This window comes from Lampetra fluviatilis, chromosome 37 (genome assembly GCF_964198595.1).
Source record: "Lampetra fluviatilis chromosome 37, kcLamFluv1.1, whole genome shotgun sequence".
Classification (NCBI taxonomy): domain Eukaryota; kingdom Metazoa; phylum Chordata; class Hyperoartia; order Petromyzontiformes; family Petromyzontidae; genus Lampetra; species Lampetra fluviatilis.
The window spans coordinates 3,346,762-3,369,688 of record NC_136311.1 but is presented as its reverse complement, the minus strand read 5'-3'; the positions used below and the strand labels follow the sequence as shown (position 1 = coordinate 3,369,688).

The 22,927-nt window shown below is 50.6% G+C and overlaps 2 protein-coding genes across 5 annotated transcripts in view; one reads left to right on the top strand and one right to left on the bottom strand.

The window, feature by feature from the left end:
- GIT2 (GIT ArfGAP 2) overlaps positions 1-5,042 on the bottom strand; it is a 28,376-nt gene extending 23,334 nt beyond the window's left edge. The window contains exon 1 of one of the 4 annotated variants that reach the window (XM_078873605.1): positions 4,711-5,042. In XM_078873605.1, the coding sequence (XP_078729731.1) occupies positions 4,711-4,762 (52 nt within the window). In that variant the 5' untranslated portion in view covers positions 4,763-5,042. The remainder of the gene's footprint in view (positions 1-4,710) is intronic. The other 3 variants (XM_078873607.1, XM_078873606.1, XM_078873608.1) reach the window with 3 other exon arrangements.
- A 182-nt stretch (positions 5,043-5,224) lies between these two features.
- On the top strand, positions 5,225-21,275 carry LOC144945244 (ankyrin repeat domain-containing protein 13D-like). Its single transcript, XM_078873609.1, has 15 exons — positions 5,225-5,421; positions 8,765-8,900; positions 12,734-12,858; positions 14,287-14,332; positions 14,474-14,617; positions 14,758-14,947; positions 15,790-15,856; positions 16,009-16,090; positions 16,543-16,610; positions 16,730-16,860; positions 16,978-17,135; positions 17,390-17,527; positions 17,856-18,142; positions 18,564-18,640; positions 18,906-21,275. The coding sequence occupies exons 1-15, from the start codon at positions 5,320-5,322 to the stop codon at positions 19,249-19,251; spliced, it is 2,097 nt and encodes a 698-aa protein (XP_078729735.1). The 5' UTR covers positions 5,225-5,319; the 3' UTR covers positions 19,252-21,275.
- The last annotated feature ends 1,652 nt before the right edge of the window (positions 21,276-22,927 follow it).

Genomic DNA, 22,927 nt, shown 5'->3' with positions numbered 1-22,927 from the left:
GTGCAGCGCTAATGAGTTCCAGGCCTGCCCCGGTGACTTTTAGCACTTGGCACGGGCCGGCTCCGCCGAGTGGCTCTAACAAAGGAGACCCAGACAAAGGCTACTCCGAGGAGGCCACCACATCCTGCTGGCCTTTACGCCGAGCGCGTTCACAAGGGGGTCGGGCAACCACGGTACTGTAACGGGCGGACGTGAACAGTGGAGGTGACGGCGTGCAAGTGGTTCCACGCGTCTGCGCTCGTCCACGCGGTGACCGCCGGCGTGCCTGATGCGCGTCGTCTTCTTCTTCTTCAAAGAGCGCGCGCGTGTCGCTCTTGAGCGCTTAACGACTGCGGGGTTTGCAGCGCCGCTCGTTTCATTCGTTCGGGGAAAGCGGCTTAATAATGGGCAGCGTGCTCCCGGTCTCCCCCACGCGATGAATTATAAACGGCAATTTATTAATTATTCAGCACCTTTATCGCAAACCCCAAAGCAAAAATAATATGCAGCCAACTTTTCACAACATTAGCCGAGCTGTTTGTTGCATGTGATTATTTAGTTCTGACTCCCAAACGAATTCTCAGGACTGTCAGGCTTGTGCGTTTGGCGAGGTAGACATTGGGAAACAATTATTCCCATTTGTTTCGTTAACCAGCTGTGAGCAAGCAATTTCAAGAAAGCAGCTCGCGTAAGGAATGATTCCATTCATGGTAGAATGATTCCTTCATAACCGATCTGTCCACAGTTTGATCTTCCTGCAAATCCACAATGACACTCCCGATGGCTTGAGAACGAAACAAAATGTGCACACCACCACTACTATACTACCACCATACACTCGACTATAAGATCCCCGACCATCATATACCTAACATTACACACACACCACTACAACTAAACACATTCTAATATTACCACAAACACCCGAACAACACACACACCCCAACACAATGTACGCAAGACTTCCACCACACACACACCACTAACCATCACACGCCCCAATTCCACTACCAAAGACAATCACGACACACACTATACTACCACACACCTTAACACCATACTCACAGCCCACCACCATAACAATACATTTCCACCACCACACACAGAGCCTTCACTATACAACCCACTACTACCAAACACATCTAACCACCATACGTCCCACTATCTCCAAACACTCTGCCACCACCACACAACCTTTAACCATAATTCAAATCCAAAAATCATCTCACACATACCCCCCCCCCACTTCCACCACACACATCGCACCAAAACAATTCCACCCTCTCAGCCACGCAGCACAATGGCTCCTCCTCTCTGGCCACACGGTGCTCAGTGCCACAGCTCTGCCACCAACCCCCATCCACAACACAAATGTCCTCACTTCCTGCAACACAACTGTATTTGTTGTCATTTTTTTTCTTTTGCCGGGAAGCTTGTCAGAAGATGGAGGAGCAGAGGCTATTGCACGAAGCATTCCCACCACTCCCGTGGCTCCTTGTTCCTCCCACTCCGTCACATTCACCGACCGAGTGGCTAAACTGCCCTGGGGCGAGGATCATGGGCCGTGGCCACAGCCCTAATGAGCTTGAGGCTCTTGTTTCAGCTACACAGCAGCCCGGCCATTGCACCGAATAACAACGCTGTGTGGAGAATACACGCAAGAATGGTGCCTTCATCTTCGCACGTGCAAAGCACAATGGGATTTGCCGTCGTGCGTTCACTGCCTAGAATACCTTTTTTATGCGTATCATCTCATCATCATTGATTCCAGCCTGCATACGTTAATTTTTCAGGCTGATGGGTTTTCCCATTCGCTCGAGAGAATGCTTGAATGTGTTATCGAATCAGGAGTTGTGGCAGGGAGCCGAGTGATTCCGCGGAGCTGCTGGGCTGTGGTTGAGAAAGCTGCCACTGAGTCTACACACGTGTGCGCGGGGCGACTGTATGACAAGGGTCAGCACCATCATGGGCTGATGTACCCCCGGGGCATCCACCACACTGGAGAGTGAGTGACCTTTGTCACGGGGCAGCTGCGAGCTCAAAGGCCTTGATGCTCGCACCTCATCACACCCACAGAGTCCCCCCTCTCTGCTCTAAAACAGCAACAGGAAACATCTGCCGGTCGAAGAGTCTCAACAAAGCCAGATTCAAACCCTCACCTTGCGCCGTTTCATGTGGGACAGCCAGGACACAGCTGAGTAACACGATCATCACACACATCAACACCAAACACCACAACCACCACCACCACCACCACCACAAAAAACACGTACACCACCAAACATTCCGCTACCAACACGCACCCCACCACCATTATACACCCCATCACCAAAAACTGTCAACCACCACACAAACACACCAACAGCACACCACAATCATACACCCCGCTGTCATCAAATACACCCAAACACTAAGAAATTAACCCCTCTACCACCACCACCACAAGAATCCTAACACCACCAAACACCCACCCCACAACCATCACAATCCCTGACCAACAGAAATCCTCTACCACCATACTTTCCACAACAAGCACACACGCACATCACCACCATCACTTTGGCCCTCAACGTAGAGTATCCCAGAACCCCGCCACCATGTCACTAAAACATAAACACCATCAAACACCCATCCACCAACCACCACCACACGCAGTATGTGACCATCACCATCAAACACCCAGCCACCACGTTAACCACACAAAAACGGAACCAGCACACGCTCGGGTAATTCTTCTTGCTGATGAAGCAGTGATCTGCTAGGGTTGGTTTAGAGCTAGGGTGAGAGTGTTATCATGGCTGTGAGGTATGAAAAAATATGCATTTAAAATCTAAAGGTGGGAGATGGCTACAAACTGTATAATGTAGATCACCAAATCAAATACCCACACCCGTGTCACCATCACACACAAACCCCACCACCAAACTCCCCACAGTCTACCAGAACCATATAAACCCCATCACCAACACACACACACTACTACCACACACCCCGCCAACACACAATCAACCAGTACCATATCAACTCCATAACCTGCACGCACACACATCACCAACTCACACACAGTACCCCACACCAACACTAAACGCCTTACCACCATCACACAAGCCGCAATGTTCCACAGAATACCCTAACAGAACCATACAATCCCGTCACCAAATAAACCACCACCACCACACACCCCACCACTGCAAACCACAACGACTGACTGCCACACAAACCACTGCGCCCCACCAGCCCCGTACAACCACCACACACCTCCCATCACCACACAGCCTGGCACGGGGTGTCCAGGCCGATATGCCCATCACGAACACAAAACATTTGATAAAGCCCCGGTAAATAAAACATCACATGGTCAGCGGCGGTCAAGCCCGTCGCAGACAAGGCCCCTGCACCCCGAGCCCACGACAATGGAACTCAACGCTCCCTCCCCCCGGGCACAGCCAGGGCCAAGCAGTAGCAGCAACACAGGAACAGAAATGAGGTGGAGGATGTGGCAGGGGAGGTGGAGGAGGTGGAGGATGTGGCAGGGGAGGAGGAGGAGTTGGCGGCGGTAGTGGTAAGAGAGGTGGAGGAAGGTGGTGGTGGTCGGGGGGGTGGTGGAGAAGGTGTTAGTAGGGGAAGTGGTAACAGAACAGGAGTTATAGGGGAAGTGGAAGAGGTGGTGGTAGGTGCGGGGTGAGAGGGGAGGTGGAAGGAGAGAATTGGGAAGGACACGGGGATGTGGAGCGTGAATGCGAAAGATGATAATGGTGGTGGTAGTGGTGATGCTGTCTATTATGGTGGTGCTGATGATTGATGCTTTTGCTGCTGCTAATACTGCTCCTTCTGCTAGCAATGCTGATGTTATTTCTGCTTCTTATGATGACGCTGCTACTGTGAACAATGATACTGTATTGATAATGCTAATGATGGGGACGCTACCACTACAGCTGAGGTCTCTGTTGTTGCTGCAGAGGCCAGGGCGCGCCAGAAACTGCACCACAATCACCACTAATATCACTCTCTCCTTCATTACCATCACAGCAATCATCATCACCACCACTATCACCATCATCACCACTATCACCATCATTACCACCACGATCAACACAATGATCATCATCATAACCAGCAGCATCCTCGTAGTCAACATCATCCTCGTAACCAGTATCATCATCGTAACCAACATCACCATCATTATCGTAAACAACATCACCATCATTATCGTAACCATCATCAGCATCATAATCAGCATCACCATCATCAGCATCATCACCATCATCATCACCATAACCAACATCACCATCATTATCGTAACCATCATCAGCATCGTAACCAGCATCACCATCATCACAATCATCACCAGCATCAGCACCATCACCATCATAACCAACATCACCATCATCAGCATCATAACCAGCATCACCATCATAACCAGCATCATCATCATAACCAGCATCACCATCATAACCATCATCAGCACCATCATCATCAGCACCATCACCACCATCATTATCATAACCATCATCACCAGCATCATCACCATCATCATCATAACCACCATCACCAGCATCGCCATCATCACCATCATCAGCACCATCACCACCATCAGCACCATCACTACCATCAGCACCATGACCCGCACCATCATCAGCACCATCATCAGCACCATCATCAGCACCATCATCACCATCAGCACCATGACCGGCACCACCATCACCCCCGCCCCCGCCAGCGGGGCTGTACCTGGCGCGCTGCAGTCGGCGCACACCTCGGCGCGCGTCATCTTCCTCGACATCTGGCCGAGCGAGCGAGCGAGCTGCCGGGCGGGCGGGGCCTTCAGCTCCCGCTGAGAATATGAACGGAATTTACAGACTGACGACCAAACGGATACTACGATGATGATGTTGATGAAAGAGCCGCTTGCTTGTAGCTTGCTGCTGCTGCTGCTGATGATGTGGATGTTGAGGATGGAGAGGGCGAGAAGGATGCACGGCGAGTGTGGACGCGTCCCACACCGGGGGTTGCGCGGACCGCACCACTTACACCAAACCCAGGGGGGGGGGGGAATACCGCCCACACGCACGTACACCCAACGCCCGCTGCCAAGCAAACGCACCCCTCGCTTCCATTCAAAGTCTTATCATTAAACTTCTCAGTTTAAAGGTTACGCGTTGCGATTCCCAACATTTATATAGGACTGGCGTCCCTGCGAAGCTTAAACTGAAGCAACCCCCCCTGTGTGTCGCCGGTTGTCCCTAGTTGGTCTCGCCCGTGCGGCCCGCCCTGGAGCGCGGCGGAAGACGGCGGGGGGGACGCGCCACGGCCGCTGCCTCTGAGCCAGCCCGCGTCGCCATGAGCTCGGCCGACAGCAACAAGCCCGAGCACTTCCCGCTGCATCTGCTCGTGTGGCGCAACGGCTTCGGCGAACTCGAGCGGCGCCTCAACGGCGACCGGGTGAGGGGAACGGCGCGAGCGAGGGGGTTCCACGGTCATTGCCGCGTTTATATTTCCCACGCGCTTTGCCCGCCGCCCTGCGCGCTATTGGTCGCGGCGGCTCACGTGGTGCACCGCACGGCCAATTGCGAGCGAAATCTCGCGCATCCGCGCTGCGGATTACAAAGAGTGGCGGCCGCGACCCCCTCCCCAGCGGAGAGGAGTTAAAGGCCCCGCGGGGTCGAGGCGCGAGGAACCCGGCGGCGCGGCTAGGCGAGGCCGGGCGTTCTCGAGGCTTCATCTTAGGCCACATCTCCCCGTGCGCGCTGTGGTTGATAACTGTGATGATGGAGGCGACGAGCCGGGGCAATGACGAGGGAGATGCTGGGATGACAGGTTCCGCTGTTTTTTTTTGTAATCGTAGGTATGGGAGAGCGCGTTGCCATTGGTGAAGTGACCTGGCAGTGTTAGTTAGTCCTTACCTCTCTCCTGCCTTCACACACATCCTGTGTTCACAATGCCTAGGGGGAGGCCTTCAGTAACGAATCTCTGTACTTCATTCACAGGTGACCGTGTTGTTATTCCCTCTGACACGATATTCGGCGAGACCTGGTCACTTACCTGCTCCTGTATTGCTACCCGGAAGAGATGCGAATGGCACTTGAAATGGAGACCTGAAATTATATAACCGATGGACGACAAAATCAGAGCTGCTGTGTTGTTGGCAAGCCAAGCTTCTGTGTTTTAAATGAATCGTACATAGGGGGGGGGGGCACGCAAGTGGCAGTGGCAAGGGGCAACTGTGGTGCAAATATCGAGATGGTATTCCCATTCAATGTGACATTGACGAGGACGATCTTCGATACTAAATACCTCTCCTTGACTACACGCAATGTATCCCGTTGATAAAATTCATGGGGATATCTGAGCTAAAGAGTTTTGCCTTGTGGATGTACAAGATAATAATTTTGACACATTGGCAATGGAGACATGGTTAACAAATTACCGCAACGGTATTTACACACAGGAAGAGCCGCGATTAACAAACACATCGACGAGGCAAATCTGTAAGTGATCAATGGCTGTCCATGCACACAATGAGATCCTGTTGACTCGTCGACATTGGAGCCTTTCAAGGTTCGCAAGCACCACTTTGTGCACAGTATTTACACGCTGGGGTGCGATCGCCTTGCCTGTGTTTACACTTTACAGGCAGACGAAACCCGAATTAACGCGACGCCTCAGAAGAGCCTTCATAACAGTTCGCACTGTTGCAGTTATAGAAGGGGATTAGGGCGCATGACAGTAGCGATGGAGACCCGAACTTGCTGAACAATGCTCCTGGTTACTTACAATCATGCACAGGTCAGCTCTCTCCGGATATTAATAAACATACATAGATATCGAAACACGCCACTCTGTCAATTCACTGCTTGATGAGAGGGTGATTTGGCCGCGATTTGCCCATCTGAGTGTCAGTGAGGGGTGGTGAAGGTGGGGGGAGCATGACAGTCCACAGATCACTGTTGGCACTGTCAGAGGCCATGTACGGTGCTGTGTCAGCTGTGAAGATCATGCAAATCTGAAACGGAAACGAGTACCAATGGGGAAACAGGATGAGCAGTTAGTGGGTGGAGCACACAAGTGTATCAAGTGCTTGTCCAACCCTGTAACCACTACCACCTTGCCTACTAAACATGAGTACTAAGCCTAACTAACTGGACTCTAGTATTTGTCCTACCCATAACCAACTGTCCAATCAGACATGAGTACGAACCCAGATCGTAACCAACTAGACCACTCACAAACTAGCCACCCAGCCCCTAGTCCTAATTATTGCCACTAACCAATCAAACCATCCAGGCACTAATGCTAGCTGTGCCCCTATTTCTAGACAAGTAGTCAACCATACACGAGTGATCGTTAAAGCTCTAATCAACAAGCCATCCAATCACTGACCCTTCCCACTATCTTTAACACACCTCTGTCACTTTGACATTTTTGTTCATGTTTTAGTTTTGCTATTCAAATAGTCCTGCAGTGACTTACACCTGGAAATGTGTGCGGGTTATTTGTAACGAAAAAAAAATCCCCCATACATAAATATTTAATCACCTCTCACCCAAAGCTCATCCGGATTTGCAGCGTGTTCAGTGCCCATGCTCACTTGCTTCTGTGATGCCCCACAGCTCGGTTCCGCTGGCATTTTCAAAAGTGGTGTTTTATTTGTGGTTGGTCAACCAGACCACGCACTGCTGCATCTTTTGTTGCCTGCATGAGCGCACAGCTGGTTCCTGGATTATTGAGTAAATCAAACAAAGACTAGTTGAATTAGAACAGAGCATTGCACGGTGCAGGTGGAAAGGTCTGATATTAAAAAATGTACCTATTTTGAATGAGAAAACGTGGTGTGCATTTGTGTCATTCCTTCACATAAAGTCCTGGTCACAAAAGCAAAGTTTGTGGGGAATAGTAGCCATTTTTTCTACTTTTTAGGCATAAACAATAAAAAAATAACACTTATTACCCAGGAACAAAAATTGTGTTACATATACACCCGCACCCTTGTCCCGTGCATCCATGTTGTCCTCATGCACGGGCACCCTGTGTGGGTCAAGCCCTAGGCAGCCATCATACAAACACCAATATGAACACCAAATAGAAATTGCACACGTGTTGTCAAAAAGCGCCTTTTACCATTGAGATGGGACAGTGCGGTGGAACAGAAAGCACAGGAGTGACATCTCAAGTGGTTGATCCCGTTTTCAGATGAGCCAAGATGTGAGGTGGTTGCCTAAGATCGGTATGTCCCTCAGCACTGATGCCAGGAATGCGTTGCTTGAGGGAACTGGGCAGACCCAAACAACCTTCTTCGCAGACAGGAGGCACAAGACGGCATTCCCTATACGCGTTTTATAAGGGCTGTCATGGCTGCATTCGTGGAGGAGTGAGAACACCTGATTCGGTTTGGCCACTGAGAGCGAGCCACATTAAGCTCTGTATGTGTGCACGCACATTTGTGTATACTGTATGTAACAAGATAGTGGTTAGTGGGCTGCACTTAAGAACCTGGCTATCAGTGATTGATTCTTGGCCATGGCTTCACATAAGTGTGGATTATTTTAACCTGTGCTTGGCCTACACTAGGTTGACTCAGACTTCAACAACTACTTGGTGCATTGTATAAACATCAACACTGGGGATACAAAGGCGGCCGAGCGTGGTGCAAGACATGCCACTCCCTTGTGCACTGTGCCACCCTTCATTAGTGATCAGCACCTGCTCAAACGGTCTGTTAGGACTCTTCAGGAGATATTTGTGTGTTTGCGTGTGTTCATGTGCATGCGTGTGTGCGTGTCATCAGAGCAATCTGGACTCGGTGGACCCCCGGGGTAGGACCCCTCTGCATCTGTCGGTGGCACTGGGGCACCTGGAGTCGACGCGGGTGCTGCTGCGCTACAACGCCGACGTCAATCATGAAAACGCACAGGGCTGGACGGGTGGGTGGCTCACTCCTGGGGCGCCTGGTCAGCCTCATGTCCATTAAAGAGATAACATCAGAGATGACTTCTACATTTGAACAGATGACAGCCCATTGAGAGCACAAGTCTGTTTTTACAGGGAGACCTGGATTTAATTAAGTGTAGCAGAGCAGAATAGGTGTATGCAGACAGAGGCCCGTAGATATACCAGCCAGTACTTTTATGAATGCACAACTCTAATAACCTAGATTATTACGAGTGTGCAAGATAGATAACATAGATTGGCCTTTATAGCGAGGTGATAGCCCATTGAGAGTAAAAGTCCATATTTTTTATAGCGACCTGGATTAATCCAGCAAAGCAGAAGTGATTTACACATTTTTCTAACGATTACCTTGATTTGAAGCTTTCGTGACTGCAGGAATCCATATTCACGTAGGTAGAAAAATAAAATAAAACAAAAAATAATATATCACGACGTTTCGATCGCAACACAAGCGGTCGTCCTCAGGTGGAAAAAATAATCCAGCAGTGGAATTGCTGAACCGGCGAGAGAGCTGTTACAACAAGAGGTTATTTATGTGGCGATGGGCAAGCAAGCGGGGTCTGAGCTGGAAAGGAATTCCATCCCCGGACGCAAGCACGTCAGTTGTGTCAATGGGGCAGATTAGGGAAAGAGAGCTTAGGGAGAGAGATTAGCATGACATGAGCTTCCATCGCCGCATAACAGTATCATCCCCGCATATGCGCACAACATCAGTGTTAATGGGAGATTATCACTATGTTGATGGGAGAGATTAGGCAGGGAGATTAGGGGTATTAGTAAGTTAATGTAACACAACCTGCGGCGCGGCCAACTGCGCTGTGAGGCAAGCGCGTCCACGCAAGGGGAACCACCGCAACGGTGGTCGCGCCAGTGAGACACAAAGCCCATCACACAGGCAGAACTATCGATACATCGAGGCTAAGGGAGCAGAGGTGGCCATGTTAGGGAGACCCCAGCTCGTTAATGCAGAGGCACCTAACAGGGCAATGCAACTCTGAGAGTCGGAGATAACAGCCAAACGACAGGGAAGAATGGAAGCACCACAGCAATTTACGACTTTGCTTTGTTAATAACGTCCTTCCAATGATTGCTCAGCTTATACCCATCTTCTTGGTTGAAATTGTCTCTGTGTTTATATATCTGGATGGCTTCATGGACAAATCTTTGATGGTAGCCCGACGGTTTGCAGAGTACCTTGCTCTCACAATCGTGCGAGCCCACTGCGTTATAACAATGATCATCCACTGCAGAGGTATTGGTTCTACCGTGTTTCAAATCTGCCTTGTGTTCATGAACACGGTTCGAGACATGTCGTTTCGTTTCCCCAATGTAACTGCTGCCGCAGACACAACTTAGTTTGTAGACACCAGGGTATTGCATGTCAGGAATGACATCCTTCACAGATGGGATCACATCACGGATTTTGTGTACTGTATTGAATCTGACCTGGATCTTGAGTTTGTTTAAGATTTTGGAAATATTTTTTATAACACCTGCTATTTATGGCAAGGTGATGGTTTTGATTGGGTCCTCAGATGGTTGTCTCCCCATGGTTGGGGCTACAGCTTTGCGGATTGTGCGGTCTGAGTATTCATTCATCTTGAGGGCTTGGTGTACGTGCTCCAGTTCACTGGCTAGGTGGCGCTGGTCGGAGATGCAGCGGGCCCTATGGTGTAGTGTTTTGATGAGGGAGTCCTGGGCCAGATGGTGGTGGGAGTCAGGCTTTAGATAGGAATCCATGTGGGTGGTTTTCCTGTAGACGGAATGTCCCAACGAGCCATCAGGCCTCTTCTCGATCAATACATCCAGGAATGGTAGCTTGCCATCATTTTCCACTTCCATGGTGAATTTGATGGATGGGTGTATGGAATTTATGTGGTTGAAAAAATGGTTCATGCTGGCTGGTCATGTGGCCAGATGACGAAAGTGTCATCTACGTATCTCTTCCACAGGGAAGGACGTAGGGTGGATGTCAGGATGGCAACTGTTTCAAATTTCTCCATGAAAACATTCGCTACCACTGGTGATAAGGGAGAACCCATAGGGGTACCTTCATTTTGTTTGTAGAATGTACCATTCCAGATGAAGTAAGTGTTTGTAAGGCAGTGCCTCACCAAAGTTGGTGCATCAGGATTCAGTCCCTGTTGGACCAAGTCTTTAATGATTGCTATGGTGTCAGGTACAGGTACATTGGTGAACAAAGAGACTACATCGAAGCGGACAAGCAAATCATCTGGAGACAGTAAAATGTCCTTGATTAGAGAAACCAAGTGATCTGAATTAAGTACTGCTGAGGTGGTCTTGCCCGTGAATGAATGCTGGGTCTCAGACAGAAATCGGGCCAGTTTGTAGGTAGGTGAGTTGATGGTAGAAACAATAGGACGGAGTGGAGTACCTTCTTTATGAATTTTTGGAAGACAATAAAATCTGGGTGGTGTAGCAGCCGAAGGTTTTAGAGAGAGCTGCTTGGTCGATTCGGTTAGGGAAGTCCTGACATGCAATACCCTGGTGTCTACAAACCAAGTTGTGTCTGCGGCAGCAGTTACATTGGGGAAACCCAACGACATGTCTCGGACCGTGTTCGCGAACACAAGTCAGATTTGAAACACGGCAGAACCAATACCTCTGCAGCGGCTGATCATTGTTATAACGCAGTGGGCTCGCACAATATTGTTTTATCCGAGACCTAGGTACTCTGAAAACCTTCTGGCTACCATCAAAGATTTGTCTATGAAGCCATCCAGATATATAAACACAGAGACAATTTCAACCGAGAAGATGGGTATAAGCTGAGCAATCATTGGAAGGACGTTATTAACCAAGCAAAGTCGTAACTTGCCTCTGCATTAACGAGCTGGGGTCTCGCTAACATGGCCACCTCTGCTCCCTTAGCCTCGACGTACCGATGGTTCTGGCTGTGTGATGGGCTTTGTGTCTCACTGACGCGACCACCGTTGCGGTGGTTCTCCTTGTGTGGAAGCGCTTGCCTCACAGCGCAGTTGGCAGCACCGCAGGTTGTGTTACACATAGACATGACATTAACTTACTAATCCCCCTAATCTCCCTGCCTAATCTCTCCCATCAACATAGTGATAATCTCCCATTAACACTGCTGTTGTGCGCATATGCGGGGATGATACTCTTATGCGGCGACGGAAGCTTATTTCATGCTAATCTCTCTCCCTAAGCTCTCTTTCCCTAATCTCCCCCATTAACACAACTGACGTGCTTGCGTCCGGGGATGGAATTCCTTTCCAGCTCAGATCCCGCTTGCTTGCCCATCGCCACATAAATAACCTCTTGTTGTAACAGCTCTCTCGCTGGTTCAGCAGTCCCACTGCTGGATCATTTTTTCCACCTGAGGACGACCGCTTGTGTTGCGATCGAAACGTAGTGATATATTATTTTTTGTTTAATTTTATTTTTCTACCTACGTGACGTTACCGAAAGAACCAAAGAGTAACGATTACCTGTTTCACCTTTAATAGTGCTGTTTGTTGCTGGCCGCTTAACATTGAGCCATTGAGTCTGTGCAATGCAATCATGAAAACACATTTCATAGAAACTCAAGAGAAATACATTCTTGCCTAGATATCCATGGATTGATACAGAGTCGCTTGAACTTAGACTTTCCTATAAACCCACAGATGTACACAAAGATCCAAAGATTAACATAGACAGACCAGGTGAGCATCCACGAAGTGAGACTAGGAGTCTCTTGTGCAGGGGAGGCCTGGGTGCCGTGTGTGTTGAGGGTTTGAGGGCCGTTGTGCGAGCCACTCCTCTCCCCGCGCGCTGCCGGCAGTGCTGCAGGAGGCGGTGAGCACCGGCGACCCCGAGCTGGTGCAGCTCGTGCTGCAGTACCGGGACTATCAGCGCGCCACAAAGAGGCTCGAGGGAATTCCTGAGCTCCTCGGCAAACTCCGCAAGGTGCTGCTGCTTTTGCCATTGTGACAACCGCCAGCACCACCTGTACCACCACCATGCGCCACACCCGCCAACCTCCACCGCTTTGGCCCACTTTCACAACACCCGCCCACCCCCCCCACACCAGCCCACCTCTACATGCCCACCTCCACCACACATGCTCACCACCACCACCACACACGCCCACCACCACAAACAACAACAACCGCCATTCGACACTAAGTGGCGGTGACGTCACCACGACGCTTGTGCCAGGCTATGTGCATGTTGAGGCCGCGTGAAGTGTCGAACGCCCGCTGGCAGGAGGTCACGGGGCAAACCCAGGTGCCCACACTACCACACACTCACCTCCACACCTATCCACCATCACCATCAATTCACCAATACCACAACACCCATCTAACTCCACCACGTCTGCCCACCACCTCTTCTATGACTACACTTGCCCACCACTGCCAAGCCATTTACCACCACCATCTCCACCACAGGATCTCTGTTTTTTTCCACAGAATCTCACCCAACCTCTTCAACGCATCCGGAGATAGGACAATTCGTTTGAATGCTCCCCAGCCCTCATAAACAAATGTTAACATTTTCTGTAATTGATGAGCACCTCATTCGACAGAAGCGCGTGTAAGCGTTTGGGAACCATTACGAGTAATAAAACAAGCAGAAGGTGATTTCTGGACAGAAAATATGCTAATGTGCCAACGAGATTGATCCTTCCAGCATGCTTCACATGTCATATGATCACCATGCTGCATGTATAATGTACCACAGCCTTGATTCACACCACCCAGATTCAAATTCGTGGCTGTATCTTTCAGCGCATTCCCTACTCCTGCCCCTTCCCACTACCTTCCGTGTCCTTGTCTTCTCCCTCGTCCTTCCTCTCCTGATATCACCGCTCACTTCCTCGCCTCCCATCTTCTCGCCTCCCACCTCTTCCTCCGCTGCGTCGACACAATCGGTGCCTCGCTCGCCCGTGTGGCTGCTCATGAAACCGCCGCGTCTGTGGATTGCCACAGTCACAGGTCAAAATACCCTTCAAAAACACACGAGGTTTCTAATTTTCCGTCGCTTGTGGTTACTTTTAAGTTTTGGACCTTAGCACAGTAACACAGACGTGCACCTTCCGCCACGTGCCATCAAACCACACCTTGTGAAGTATGCTCATTCCAGGTGTTAAATCTGTGCCAGTGTGAATTACTTACAAAATGTATGATAATAGACGGCTCATTATCATCCACTGTTAGATGAAGGCCTCCCCACGCAGCGATTACCATGTAGATGTGTTTGACCATACATCGCACTGGTCAGTGTGGGCTGGTATAAGGCTTTGCGTAAAGCATCGCAATTGCTGGCATGGCTCCTATAGGCTGCTTCAGTACCTGATATGACTTCAAACTTATGTTTGGGTGTCCCTTTCAGGCCCAGGACTTCTATGTGGAAATGAAGTGGGAATTCACGAGCTGGGGTAAGTCTCAACACTCCAGCATGTGGTACATTCCACGGGTGAGAACGATTTCTCGGAGTCAGACAGAACCACTCCTCACCTGTGCTGAGTCATCCCCCCCCACCCCCTCCCCCACCGTGCGTTCTCCCCGGGTGCGTGCAGTCCCCCTGGTGTCCAGGATCTGCCCGAGTGACGTCTACAAAGTGTGGAAGTGTGGCGCCAACCTGCGCGTGGACACCACGCTGCTCGGATTCGACCACATGACGTGGCAGCGTGGCAGCCGCAGCTTCATCTTCAAGGGACAGGGTGAGGGGGTCCTCCTCCCCCACCACCCCATTCCACCTCCCTCACTGTACTGTCCGCTCCCCCCCCACCCCCTACTCCTCCCCACTGCCCCCCCTTCCTCTATAACGCGTTGTCGTCCATTGTCTTGCCTGAATGTGCAGACGAGGGCGCGCTGGTGATGGAAGTGGACCATGACAAGCAGGTGATGTACCTGGAGACGCTGGCACTGGACCTGCAGGATCCCGAGCTGCTGCTCTCCACCATGAAGCCGTCCGAGGAACACATCGCCGGCCGCCTCACCTCACCCATCGTCTCCACGCACATCGACACCAAGAACATCCAGTTCGAGAGGTGAGAGGGGGGCAGCTCGCTTGGAGATTGTGTCCAGGGTTTTCTGAGACCCCCCCAGGGACTCGTTCATTCCTCCTGCAGAGTCCAGTTGCTCGCGCTGCATTCGCAAAACCACTTGCAATGGTGCTGGTCCGTTGCATGAACCAGTCTGGCCGACCCCGGCTCAAGTTCCTCTCTGCTGCCTTTAGTTGTCCGACCCAACACCACATAGCCTTAACAAGCGAGCCCGGGAGTTAGCTTTTTTGCTAGGCCCTGGCAGCACCTGCAGCATACGTTACCATCAGTGATGTGAATGCTGTATAGGGTTTGGTGGCAGTCACATTATATCTTGTATTCTTTTTTAAATACCAATCGTGATATAAATCTAGCGGCTCAGACATCAGTAGCATGTTGGTTCTTCCTAATGCAGGCAGTCTGTGCTGAGCAAGGACTGATTTTTGTGGGGCGATGTATTGAGGCCTTGGGAAAGGGTGCGCTTTGAACCCTCGGTGAAATGACTTATAAGCCAGCGTCCTTGGGCTTGTTTTCATTGCGGAACTGGAGAAGACCTACACATTGTTGATTAAAGTGTGTGGCTTTACCCTCAAACCACAGCCGTATATCTGTAAAAACAGTATTTAAAATAGCAATTTTGAATTTACCAATTTTGAAACCAAGGCAGCATAATATGAACAATGAAAAAAATATATATTTAAAAACCACCATCACTCATCTACATGTGGTGGTCGTAATTTCATGGCCTCAAATGCCACGCCGGTGCTCCACACGGAACACCAGTTTCCCAGCATGACCCTAGCCCAGCATTGCTCCAGCTCAGTTCGGCGTCTCTCTCATGCTCACAGGAACATGTCGGGCATCTGGGGCTGGAGGAGCGAGAAAATCGAGGCGGTGAATGGATACGAAGCCAAGGTGCGAATCCTTCAGCTGTCTCCTACGGCGTGTCGCGTAAATAAATTCCAAGCGCAAATTAGCGTCGAGCTGAGCGCGAGCACAACACCGGTGCAGTGCTGGTCCCTGGCACGCGGTGCGGTCGGGAGTAACGCGGCGGTGTCTGGTGCCAGGTTTACAGCGCCTCCAACGTGGAGCTCGTCACCAAGACACGCACCGAGCACCTCTCCGAGCAGGACAAGTCTCGCAACAAAGGTCCGCCCTGGGAGCTGTCGCTCAAGACGGTTCACACGCCTGCCTGTCACAGAATCGTCTATATGAATTCAAATTGTGAATTGTACGTCTCTGTTGAGCGGTCTCTCTCTTTTGTATGGCGTTGGAAAAGCAACTGACTTAATACTTGTATTGAGTCTGGTATCAGGAGTTGCTTGACATGTAGCGTCCGTACCATCATGTTTGTTAAGCAGTGCACGGAAGCTGCACATTACGCATAGGCATGTGAATCTGTGCGTGCCGCCCTTCGCATGCGTGATTGGCAAATATATACGGGTATTTATATTTGACTACCAGCCTCCTATACAAATACATGCATTGAGCGGGAGGTCTCAGTGTAAAATAGCAAGTGTAAAATTTCCAAACAAAGGCCTTAGCTGCTGATTCTTTGTTGGAAATCTGAGCTAACTGTGCATCGTATTTTGTTGACACAGGCACCAAGACACCCTTACAGTCCTTTCTGGGAATAGCGGAGCAGCACATTGGCACCAGCAGTGGCGGGGTGAGTGCTTTGCCCCACTGGCCCATCTCTGCAGTCATGCCTGTTTAATTTTACTTGCGCTGCCGGGTAGAAAGTATAAGCATGGCGCTGATAACCCGCCACCTCTTACTGTGGTGTAGGCGGAGATCTTGCAGGTGGCCAGCCCGACCAACCCCACAGCCATCACCCCCGAAGAGTATTTTGACCCGGCATTTGACCTGGGCGTGCGCGACATTGGTCGTCCCATAGAGCTGACCGTCAAAACGCAGAGGTGAGCGACCCCCGCCACGACCGCCCGTCAACTGCATGCCAATGTTTTCCTCTACTGCTCGTCCGTCGAGCGAGCACCTTTGATCGTCTGTGTGCTGCCGTGCGTGGGGGGGTGCAGGTTCAAGGCCAAACTGTGGCTGTGCGAGAACCACCCGCTGTCGCTAGTGGAGCAGGTGACGCCCATCATCGACCTCATGGCCATCAGTAACGCGCACTTCGCAAAGCTGCGCGACTTCATCACGTTGCGCCTGCCCTCCGGCTTCCCCGTCAAGATCGGTGAGGTGCATGGTTGTGTGGTCTCATCTTCATTGTTCACCTCATTACCTCCAGCCTGCCATCAGCTCCACGCCACCTTCTACTTGCCGCCTTCTATTCACCACCTCCTCGCAATTCCCCCATTCCCCGATCCTGCCCCTCCATCTCCCAGCCCTTTACAATTCTCTCAGCCTCCATCTCCCACCCCCTGACAACTCCTCCATCCCGCATCCCCCACCCTCTCAACGATTGCTGTCCCCTCGTCCCTCTGACAGAAATCCCTCTGTTTCACGTGCTCAACGCTCGCATCACGTTTGGGAACCTGAACGGGTGCGACTCGCCGGTGGAGAGCGTGTGCTGCTCCATGGCAGGCGGAACGCCGTCGCCCAGCGGGGAGGCTGAGGACCCCACAGGTGAGTGGTGGACACCACTTCTCTGCCTCACCATGGCCTCAACTAAGCAGAATTGCTAACTTCGGAATGTTGTCGCGAAATATCACGACTTTTTGGACTTCTCTAGCAAAAACATTTGTCAGGAGTTGAAGATGCCCGCAGTGGCGTGTGTCGAAAACTTGAGAGTTGTACTAAACTTGGGGCGGCCGAACTTGGGGATTTGCACAACATCTAACCGCTCAGTTTCAGCATCGACCAGTCGTCGTGACAAGAGTACCGTTCGCAAGACGTCGCTTGCCCCGCTGCTCGTGCTGACAAGACTCCGTGTGTGCGCATGTGCGGTGCTCAGTCCCGCTGGTGCAGGCGACCCCGGAGATGGCCGTGGCGGCGGCGTGCCCGGCACCGGGTGAAGGTGCCGGCGTACGCAGCTGCGAAGTCGACCCGTCGGTGTTCGAGGCCCCGCGTGGTTACACCGTCGTGGGCAGCAGCAAGCATGAGCCCATGCGGGATGAGGACGATGACCTCCTGCAGTTTGCCATCCAGCAGAGCCTGCTGGAGGCCGGCACCGAGGCGGAGCAGGTGGGCCGCGCCGTTGGAAGTGTGGAGACGGCAGGAGCGTGGGACGGTGACACGAGGGTTCGTGCCACACTATTTCCACATTACCGAGGTTTGGCTGGGCTACCAGCAAAGTGGCCATTTGCGCACCGTGAGCTTTCCCAGGAGTTGAGCCACTTCACAGCTTCACCCATGCTCATCAGCCACCATCAATCAACTACTTGACTAAAGCCTCTTCAAGCAGCCGCAATCTCTCGCAATCATTCGATGTAACAATCCACCCAGCACGTGCAAATGAAACGATCTCATTGCTCAAACTTTGCCCAACTTATATCTCAATCAGTCTGTAAATCAGTTACGTCGGGCTCGGTGTATACCAAATCAACTCCGAGACTAGCTCACAGTTGCTCAGTGGCCCAATCAAACTACCTGTGACTCTCCTCCATGTTCCACGCTTCTTTGGTTTCTCTGCTCACGTCAGAACTTGCCATGTCGTCCGCAGGTGACCGTATGGGAGGCCCTGTCCAACAGCGTTCCAGGCGGTCAGCACCTCACCGATGAAGAGAGGGAGCTGGAAAGGTCAGTACATCCCCCAAGTGTGCCGTGTCAACATTACTGACAAAAACAAGCGCAGCGGCACACTCAAAATGTTTGTTTATGTAATTACTGTTTGCCAGCTGCACACAGATGCTACGCAGTTTGTTATGAGGATCCGGCAAAGTTGATGAGCTTCCTGTCTCTATATGTTTTCACTGTTACCGAAGCTCAGTGATCACAGCTCTTGTTTTATGTTAACAGCTCAATTGGGACGGAGGATATTAACATATTTGTTTGATCACTGCAGGGCCCTGCAGGAAAGCTTGCTGCTGCACGCAACAGCAGGGGGGTGTGGTTTGGCCAAGGAAGGAGGAATTCTGGGCACGGCAAACCCGAGCGATGAGGCACCACTGGCGGCACTGCTGAAGGACGTCGACGCCGGTGAAGGGGACGATCGCGGCACAGTGCCGCCGGCACAGACGCCGGTGGCGGCGCAGTCGCCGGCCTCCTTGCCAGTGCAGGTCGGCTACGCTGAGCAGCTGCGCCTGGTGCTGGAGATGTCGGCGCGAGAGCAGCAGGATGCCGAGCGCCGGCAACGCGAGGAGGAGGACGAGCTGGAGCGAGTGCTCATGCTGTCGCTCACTGAGAAGTAGCGGCGTCGCGAGCGCCGTCTCGCCTGTACGCCGGCCCAGCGGCACGCCTATGAGGTCGCACGTAGCGGCAGCAGGGTCGCACCTTCATCAGTAGGGGGCAGCAGCAGCTGCAGCCCGAGTGCTGGCTGTAACCATGTGACCGCTTTGGGAGGTTCCCGACATTCCTAGCAATAGTCGTTTTGAAAGATTTAGGCTTGCGTGTCTCCCTGCCCAACACCAGACCTCACAAAGGCACGTAGCTGCCTGAACATAAACTACAGCTCCAACCTATGACACAATCGTCATGCCACAAGGCCAAAACCACAAGGAACTGATCTGTTCGGGTAAAATGTTTCCCCTTTTCATTAATCATAAAGCGGCAAAATTACCTGTCACCCTGCGGAGACAAGTTGACGAGTTTAATTCCATTCATAGGCGTGTTGTATCTGCCCAAAGAATTTTTTTTACTGAAAGAAGATATGATGGTACTTGGTATATAATAAATAGTAAATGTTCCGTGTTATATCAATCAACACGAAAGGTATAAGGGAAAAGCAGAAGAGTGACAATACCTGGTCAGTGTTGACAGCACTGTTGAGCTGACACACCTTTCCAGTGTACACTCACCTGGTTTAGATAAGGGACTTAATATCACTATTATCCTTAATATTGCTATTTATCACACTCCTCTTTGTGATTTCCCCAAGGACCCCCAAAGCGGCATCATCTGCTAGCAGCAACATCACTTTACAAGGTCACGGGTTGAGGTTTAGTCCGTTTGTGCAACGGTGACGACTGCTTTGTGATGATCTGTGTAATTCCTATCATGCACACTTATAAATTTTGTTCCATTTAAAAATGTACTATTTCAGGATGTGGATTGCGTACTTGGCCTCTTGCGGGTGTGTCATTGAAAACGGATGTAACCGTTGCCACGATGTATGTGACGTCTGATGATTGCGCACCTGTTGATTAATCTATGCGAGTGAGGTGACCAGAGCTATGTTGCTGGATGGGGAGGGCACTGCACTGCGTTTGCTGCATTGATGGGAGTGTAATGCAGCCCTGTTGTAGGATTTAGTACTTGCCTAAAGATGGATCTTTGTAGACCTTGGCTGCATCAACAGCCATTAGGTACTGGCTGTCAGGCCTGCCAGGCTGTACAAAAGCGGGCTTATGAAATATGCTGTACAATACACGGCATCAACGCCAAGTGGCACTGAATTCCGTTGTTAAGCCTGACGATGCGGTTTGTGTCCGTGTTTTCTGATCAAAAAGTGCAGACCAAGATGATGAAAACCGAGTAGTGGCTGCAATCATGTGCGTAGAGCCTTTTTCGATCGAGATTGTCTTTGCAGTACTACAAGGCCACGGTGGATTTGTAGGTGTCTCGCTGTCGTACTGATACAGCCCGTAGAACTGTGTGCATTATTGTCTTTTCGCCCGTATTGCGAGAGACCGTTTGTTGTATGAAGAATAAATCTTGCCTTCTGTCGTAGGCCTCTAGTGACATTTGCAGCTGTCAGTACCAAACAAAGCATTGTTTTAGGCAGACGAAGTAAAATGTTTACGTGTTGTAATAAACTCGTGGCAGATCCAATTCTATAGGCAGACTTGATTATAAGAACTTCAGAAGTAGTAGTGGACGAATGCTTGCACATGCAGTGATTGCTGATTTCGGCAGCCACGCTAAATGTTATTGTTTATGTTGTGCCTTAAGTGGTGTGTGCTAATTTATATTTCTTTGAAGCCATTTACTTTAAACTCCATGAACCAAATGATTGTCTTACAGTAATAGTTTTGTGTGTATATAGTTTGTTTTTTTTCTTCTAAAGGCCTTGTGTTTCATTTCCTTTCTGTGCACAACGCATGTGACAATTGCGCCACAGCTTTCTGACGATGAAGGTCCCAGCACCGAAGTGACGGCAGTATTTGCGCAGTAGTTCTATCAGTGACACTTGCCAGTGTTCTGGGCCTTGAGTACACACAGTTTGGCTGGCAGTACAAAGTATTTATACAATAAAGAATAAAACTAGCCATCTCTACGTGGCGCCTTGGAGTGTTTGTTTTACAGTACCCTGACTGGTTATGTTCGTCTTGCTACGTTTGTGCTAAACACCATGAAATAAAAAATAACCGTGCAGCACCGAAACTATTTGCTTACGCCACTGCTGCCAGGAAAACTTTTTACTCGATAGAGGGAGCTCTTAAGAGTTCCTCCAGAAGGTGTTGGCATACTCTTCCACGCTGGCGAGACGTGTTGGAAGAGGTTGGAGCAACCATATTTTATTTTATTACAAGCAACCTGCCAATCGAGGAAGCGGTGTAAGCATTTATACTGCTGGGTGGACAGTTTGGGGGACTTAATAAACGTGCCCCATTGTCTCAGCTGCCGCGCCTGGAGATCAAGCCGGCTCACCAGGAAGAGTGCATCACGGTACTATACAGCAAAAATGTGGATTCCACCTGCTCCGTCTCCTGTATGTGAGATGGAGTGTTTCCCCCTTGCACGTTTTTTTTAATCTGGGTGTTCCGGTTTCTTCCCACTTTTAAACACCTTCATATATAGATGACCGCAGAGGTCGGGGAAATTGTTGGCACCGGTTCACGGCGTGGATGCCTCGTGCCTCAGTCGTTCTCTCTTCGAGACGGAGTGAATCATGCCCGTGATGTAAGTTTTACGTCGTAGCATATTAGTAGACACGCAAAGTTTTGGCCAGAGGTTCCAACCACATGCCAACGTTGCGTGTCTACTGGCACAAGTTGTGAAGTGCACGCTTGCAATCTTGAAATAGGCAAAAAAAATATGGATTAGAGGTAATGTGGAAACTCGGCATCGCGTTGTAAAAGGTGGGCTTAGTTGGGACGCATCACTCGGAAGCTTTTAACAGCGGAGTGGCCCAAAATGAGAGGACGCGCCCGAGATGACCTCCACTGTGGAGATGGATCGATTAAATCATCGTGCGGGCGCGAGATGGATTGATGCATCGCGGGGCCGTGAAAGATAGCGGTGGTTTGGAAGGTCTTCATTCAGCAGTGGATCGATCGTGGCTGAACCGAACTTTCAATGACACGAAGGGAAAATTGAATTGTGGGCGCGTGCAGCGCCGATGGCCCACTTGAACCCTGACCTCATCCACGGTGCTCCCATCTCCATACCCCTTGTCCCTGATAGCCATGCTCTCACAATGCTCATGCCCTCACAATGCTCATGCCCTCACAATGCTCATGTCCTCATCCTCCTCTTCCTCTTCTCTTCCAACGCCTCCACCCTCTGCCCATGCCATGGGTGGAAAAAACCCCGATTTTTCCAGCGGCAGGCATCGGGTTTTTTCTCTAATACAATTAAACCCGATTTCGGGGAATTAAAACCTGGTTTAATGAATACGAAACTCTGATCCAAGGCTTAGGCTGCTTCCTCGTCGGTGCTGCTATCGTACTCGGGGGGGCCATCGGGCACGGGGTAGTCGTAGAATGCGGCGGGCAGGTTGGTCTTGATGAACACGAGCTTCTCCACAATCGTGGGCGCCAGTGAGTTCCTTAGCTTGGAATGGATGAAGCCCATCGGTGAGAAGTTGGCGAAGTGCGGTTCTGCAATTAGAACCAATTAAACCGGATTTCTCCCAATCTCAGATCGGGTTTAATTAAAAAGACAATTAAACCGGATTTATCCCAATCTCAGATGATCGGATTTAAT

What these genes read in the sequence shown, in the direction of transcription:
- LOC144945244 (XM_078873609.1), top strand. Translation starts at nt 5,320, where the DNA reads ATGAGCTCGGCCGACAGCAACAAGCCCGAGCACTTCCCGCTGCATCTG. An exon ending in GGCGCCTCAACGGCGACCGG is followed by an intron (nt 5,422 to 8,764) that starts GTGAGGGGAACG and finishes GCGTGTCATCAG; the next exon opens with AGCAATCTGGACTCGGTGGA. An exon ending in AAACGCACAGGGCTGGACGG is followed by an intron (nt 8,901 to 12,733) that starts GTGGGTGGCTCA and finishes CGCTGCCGGCAG; the next exon opens with TGCTGCAGGAGGCGGTGAGC.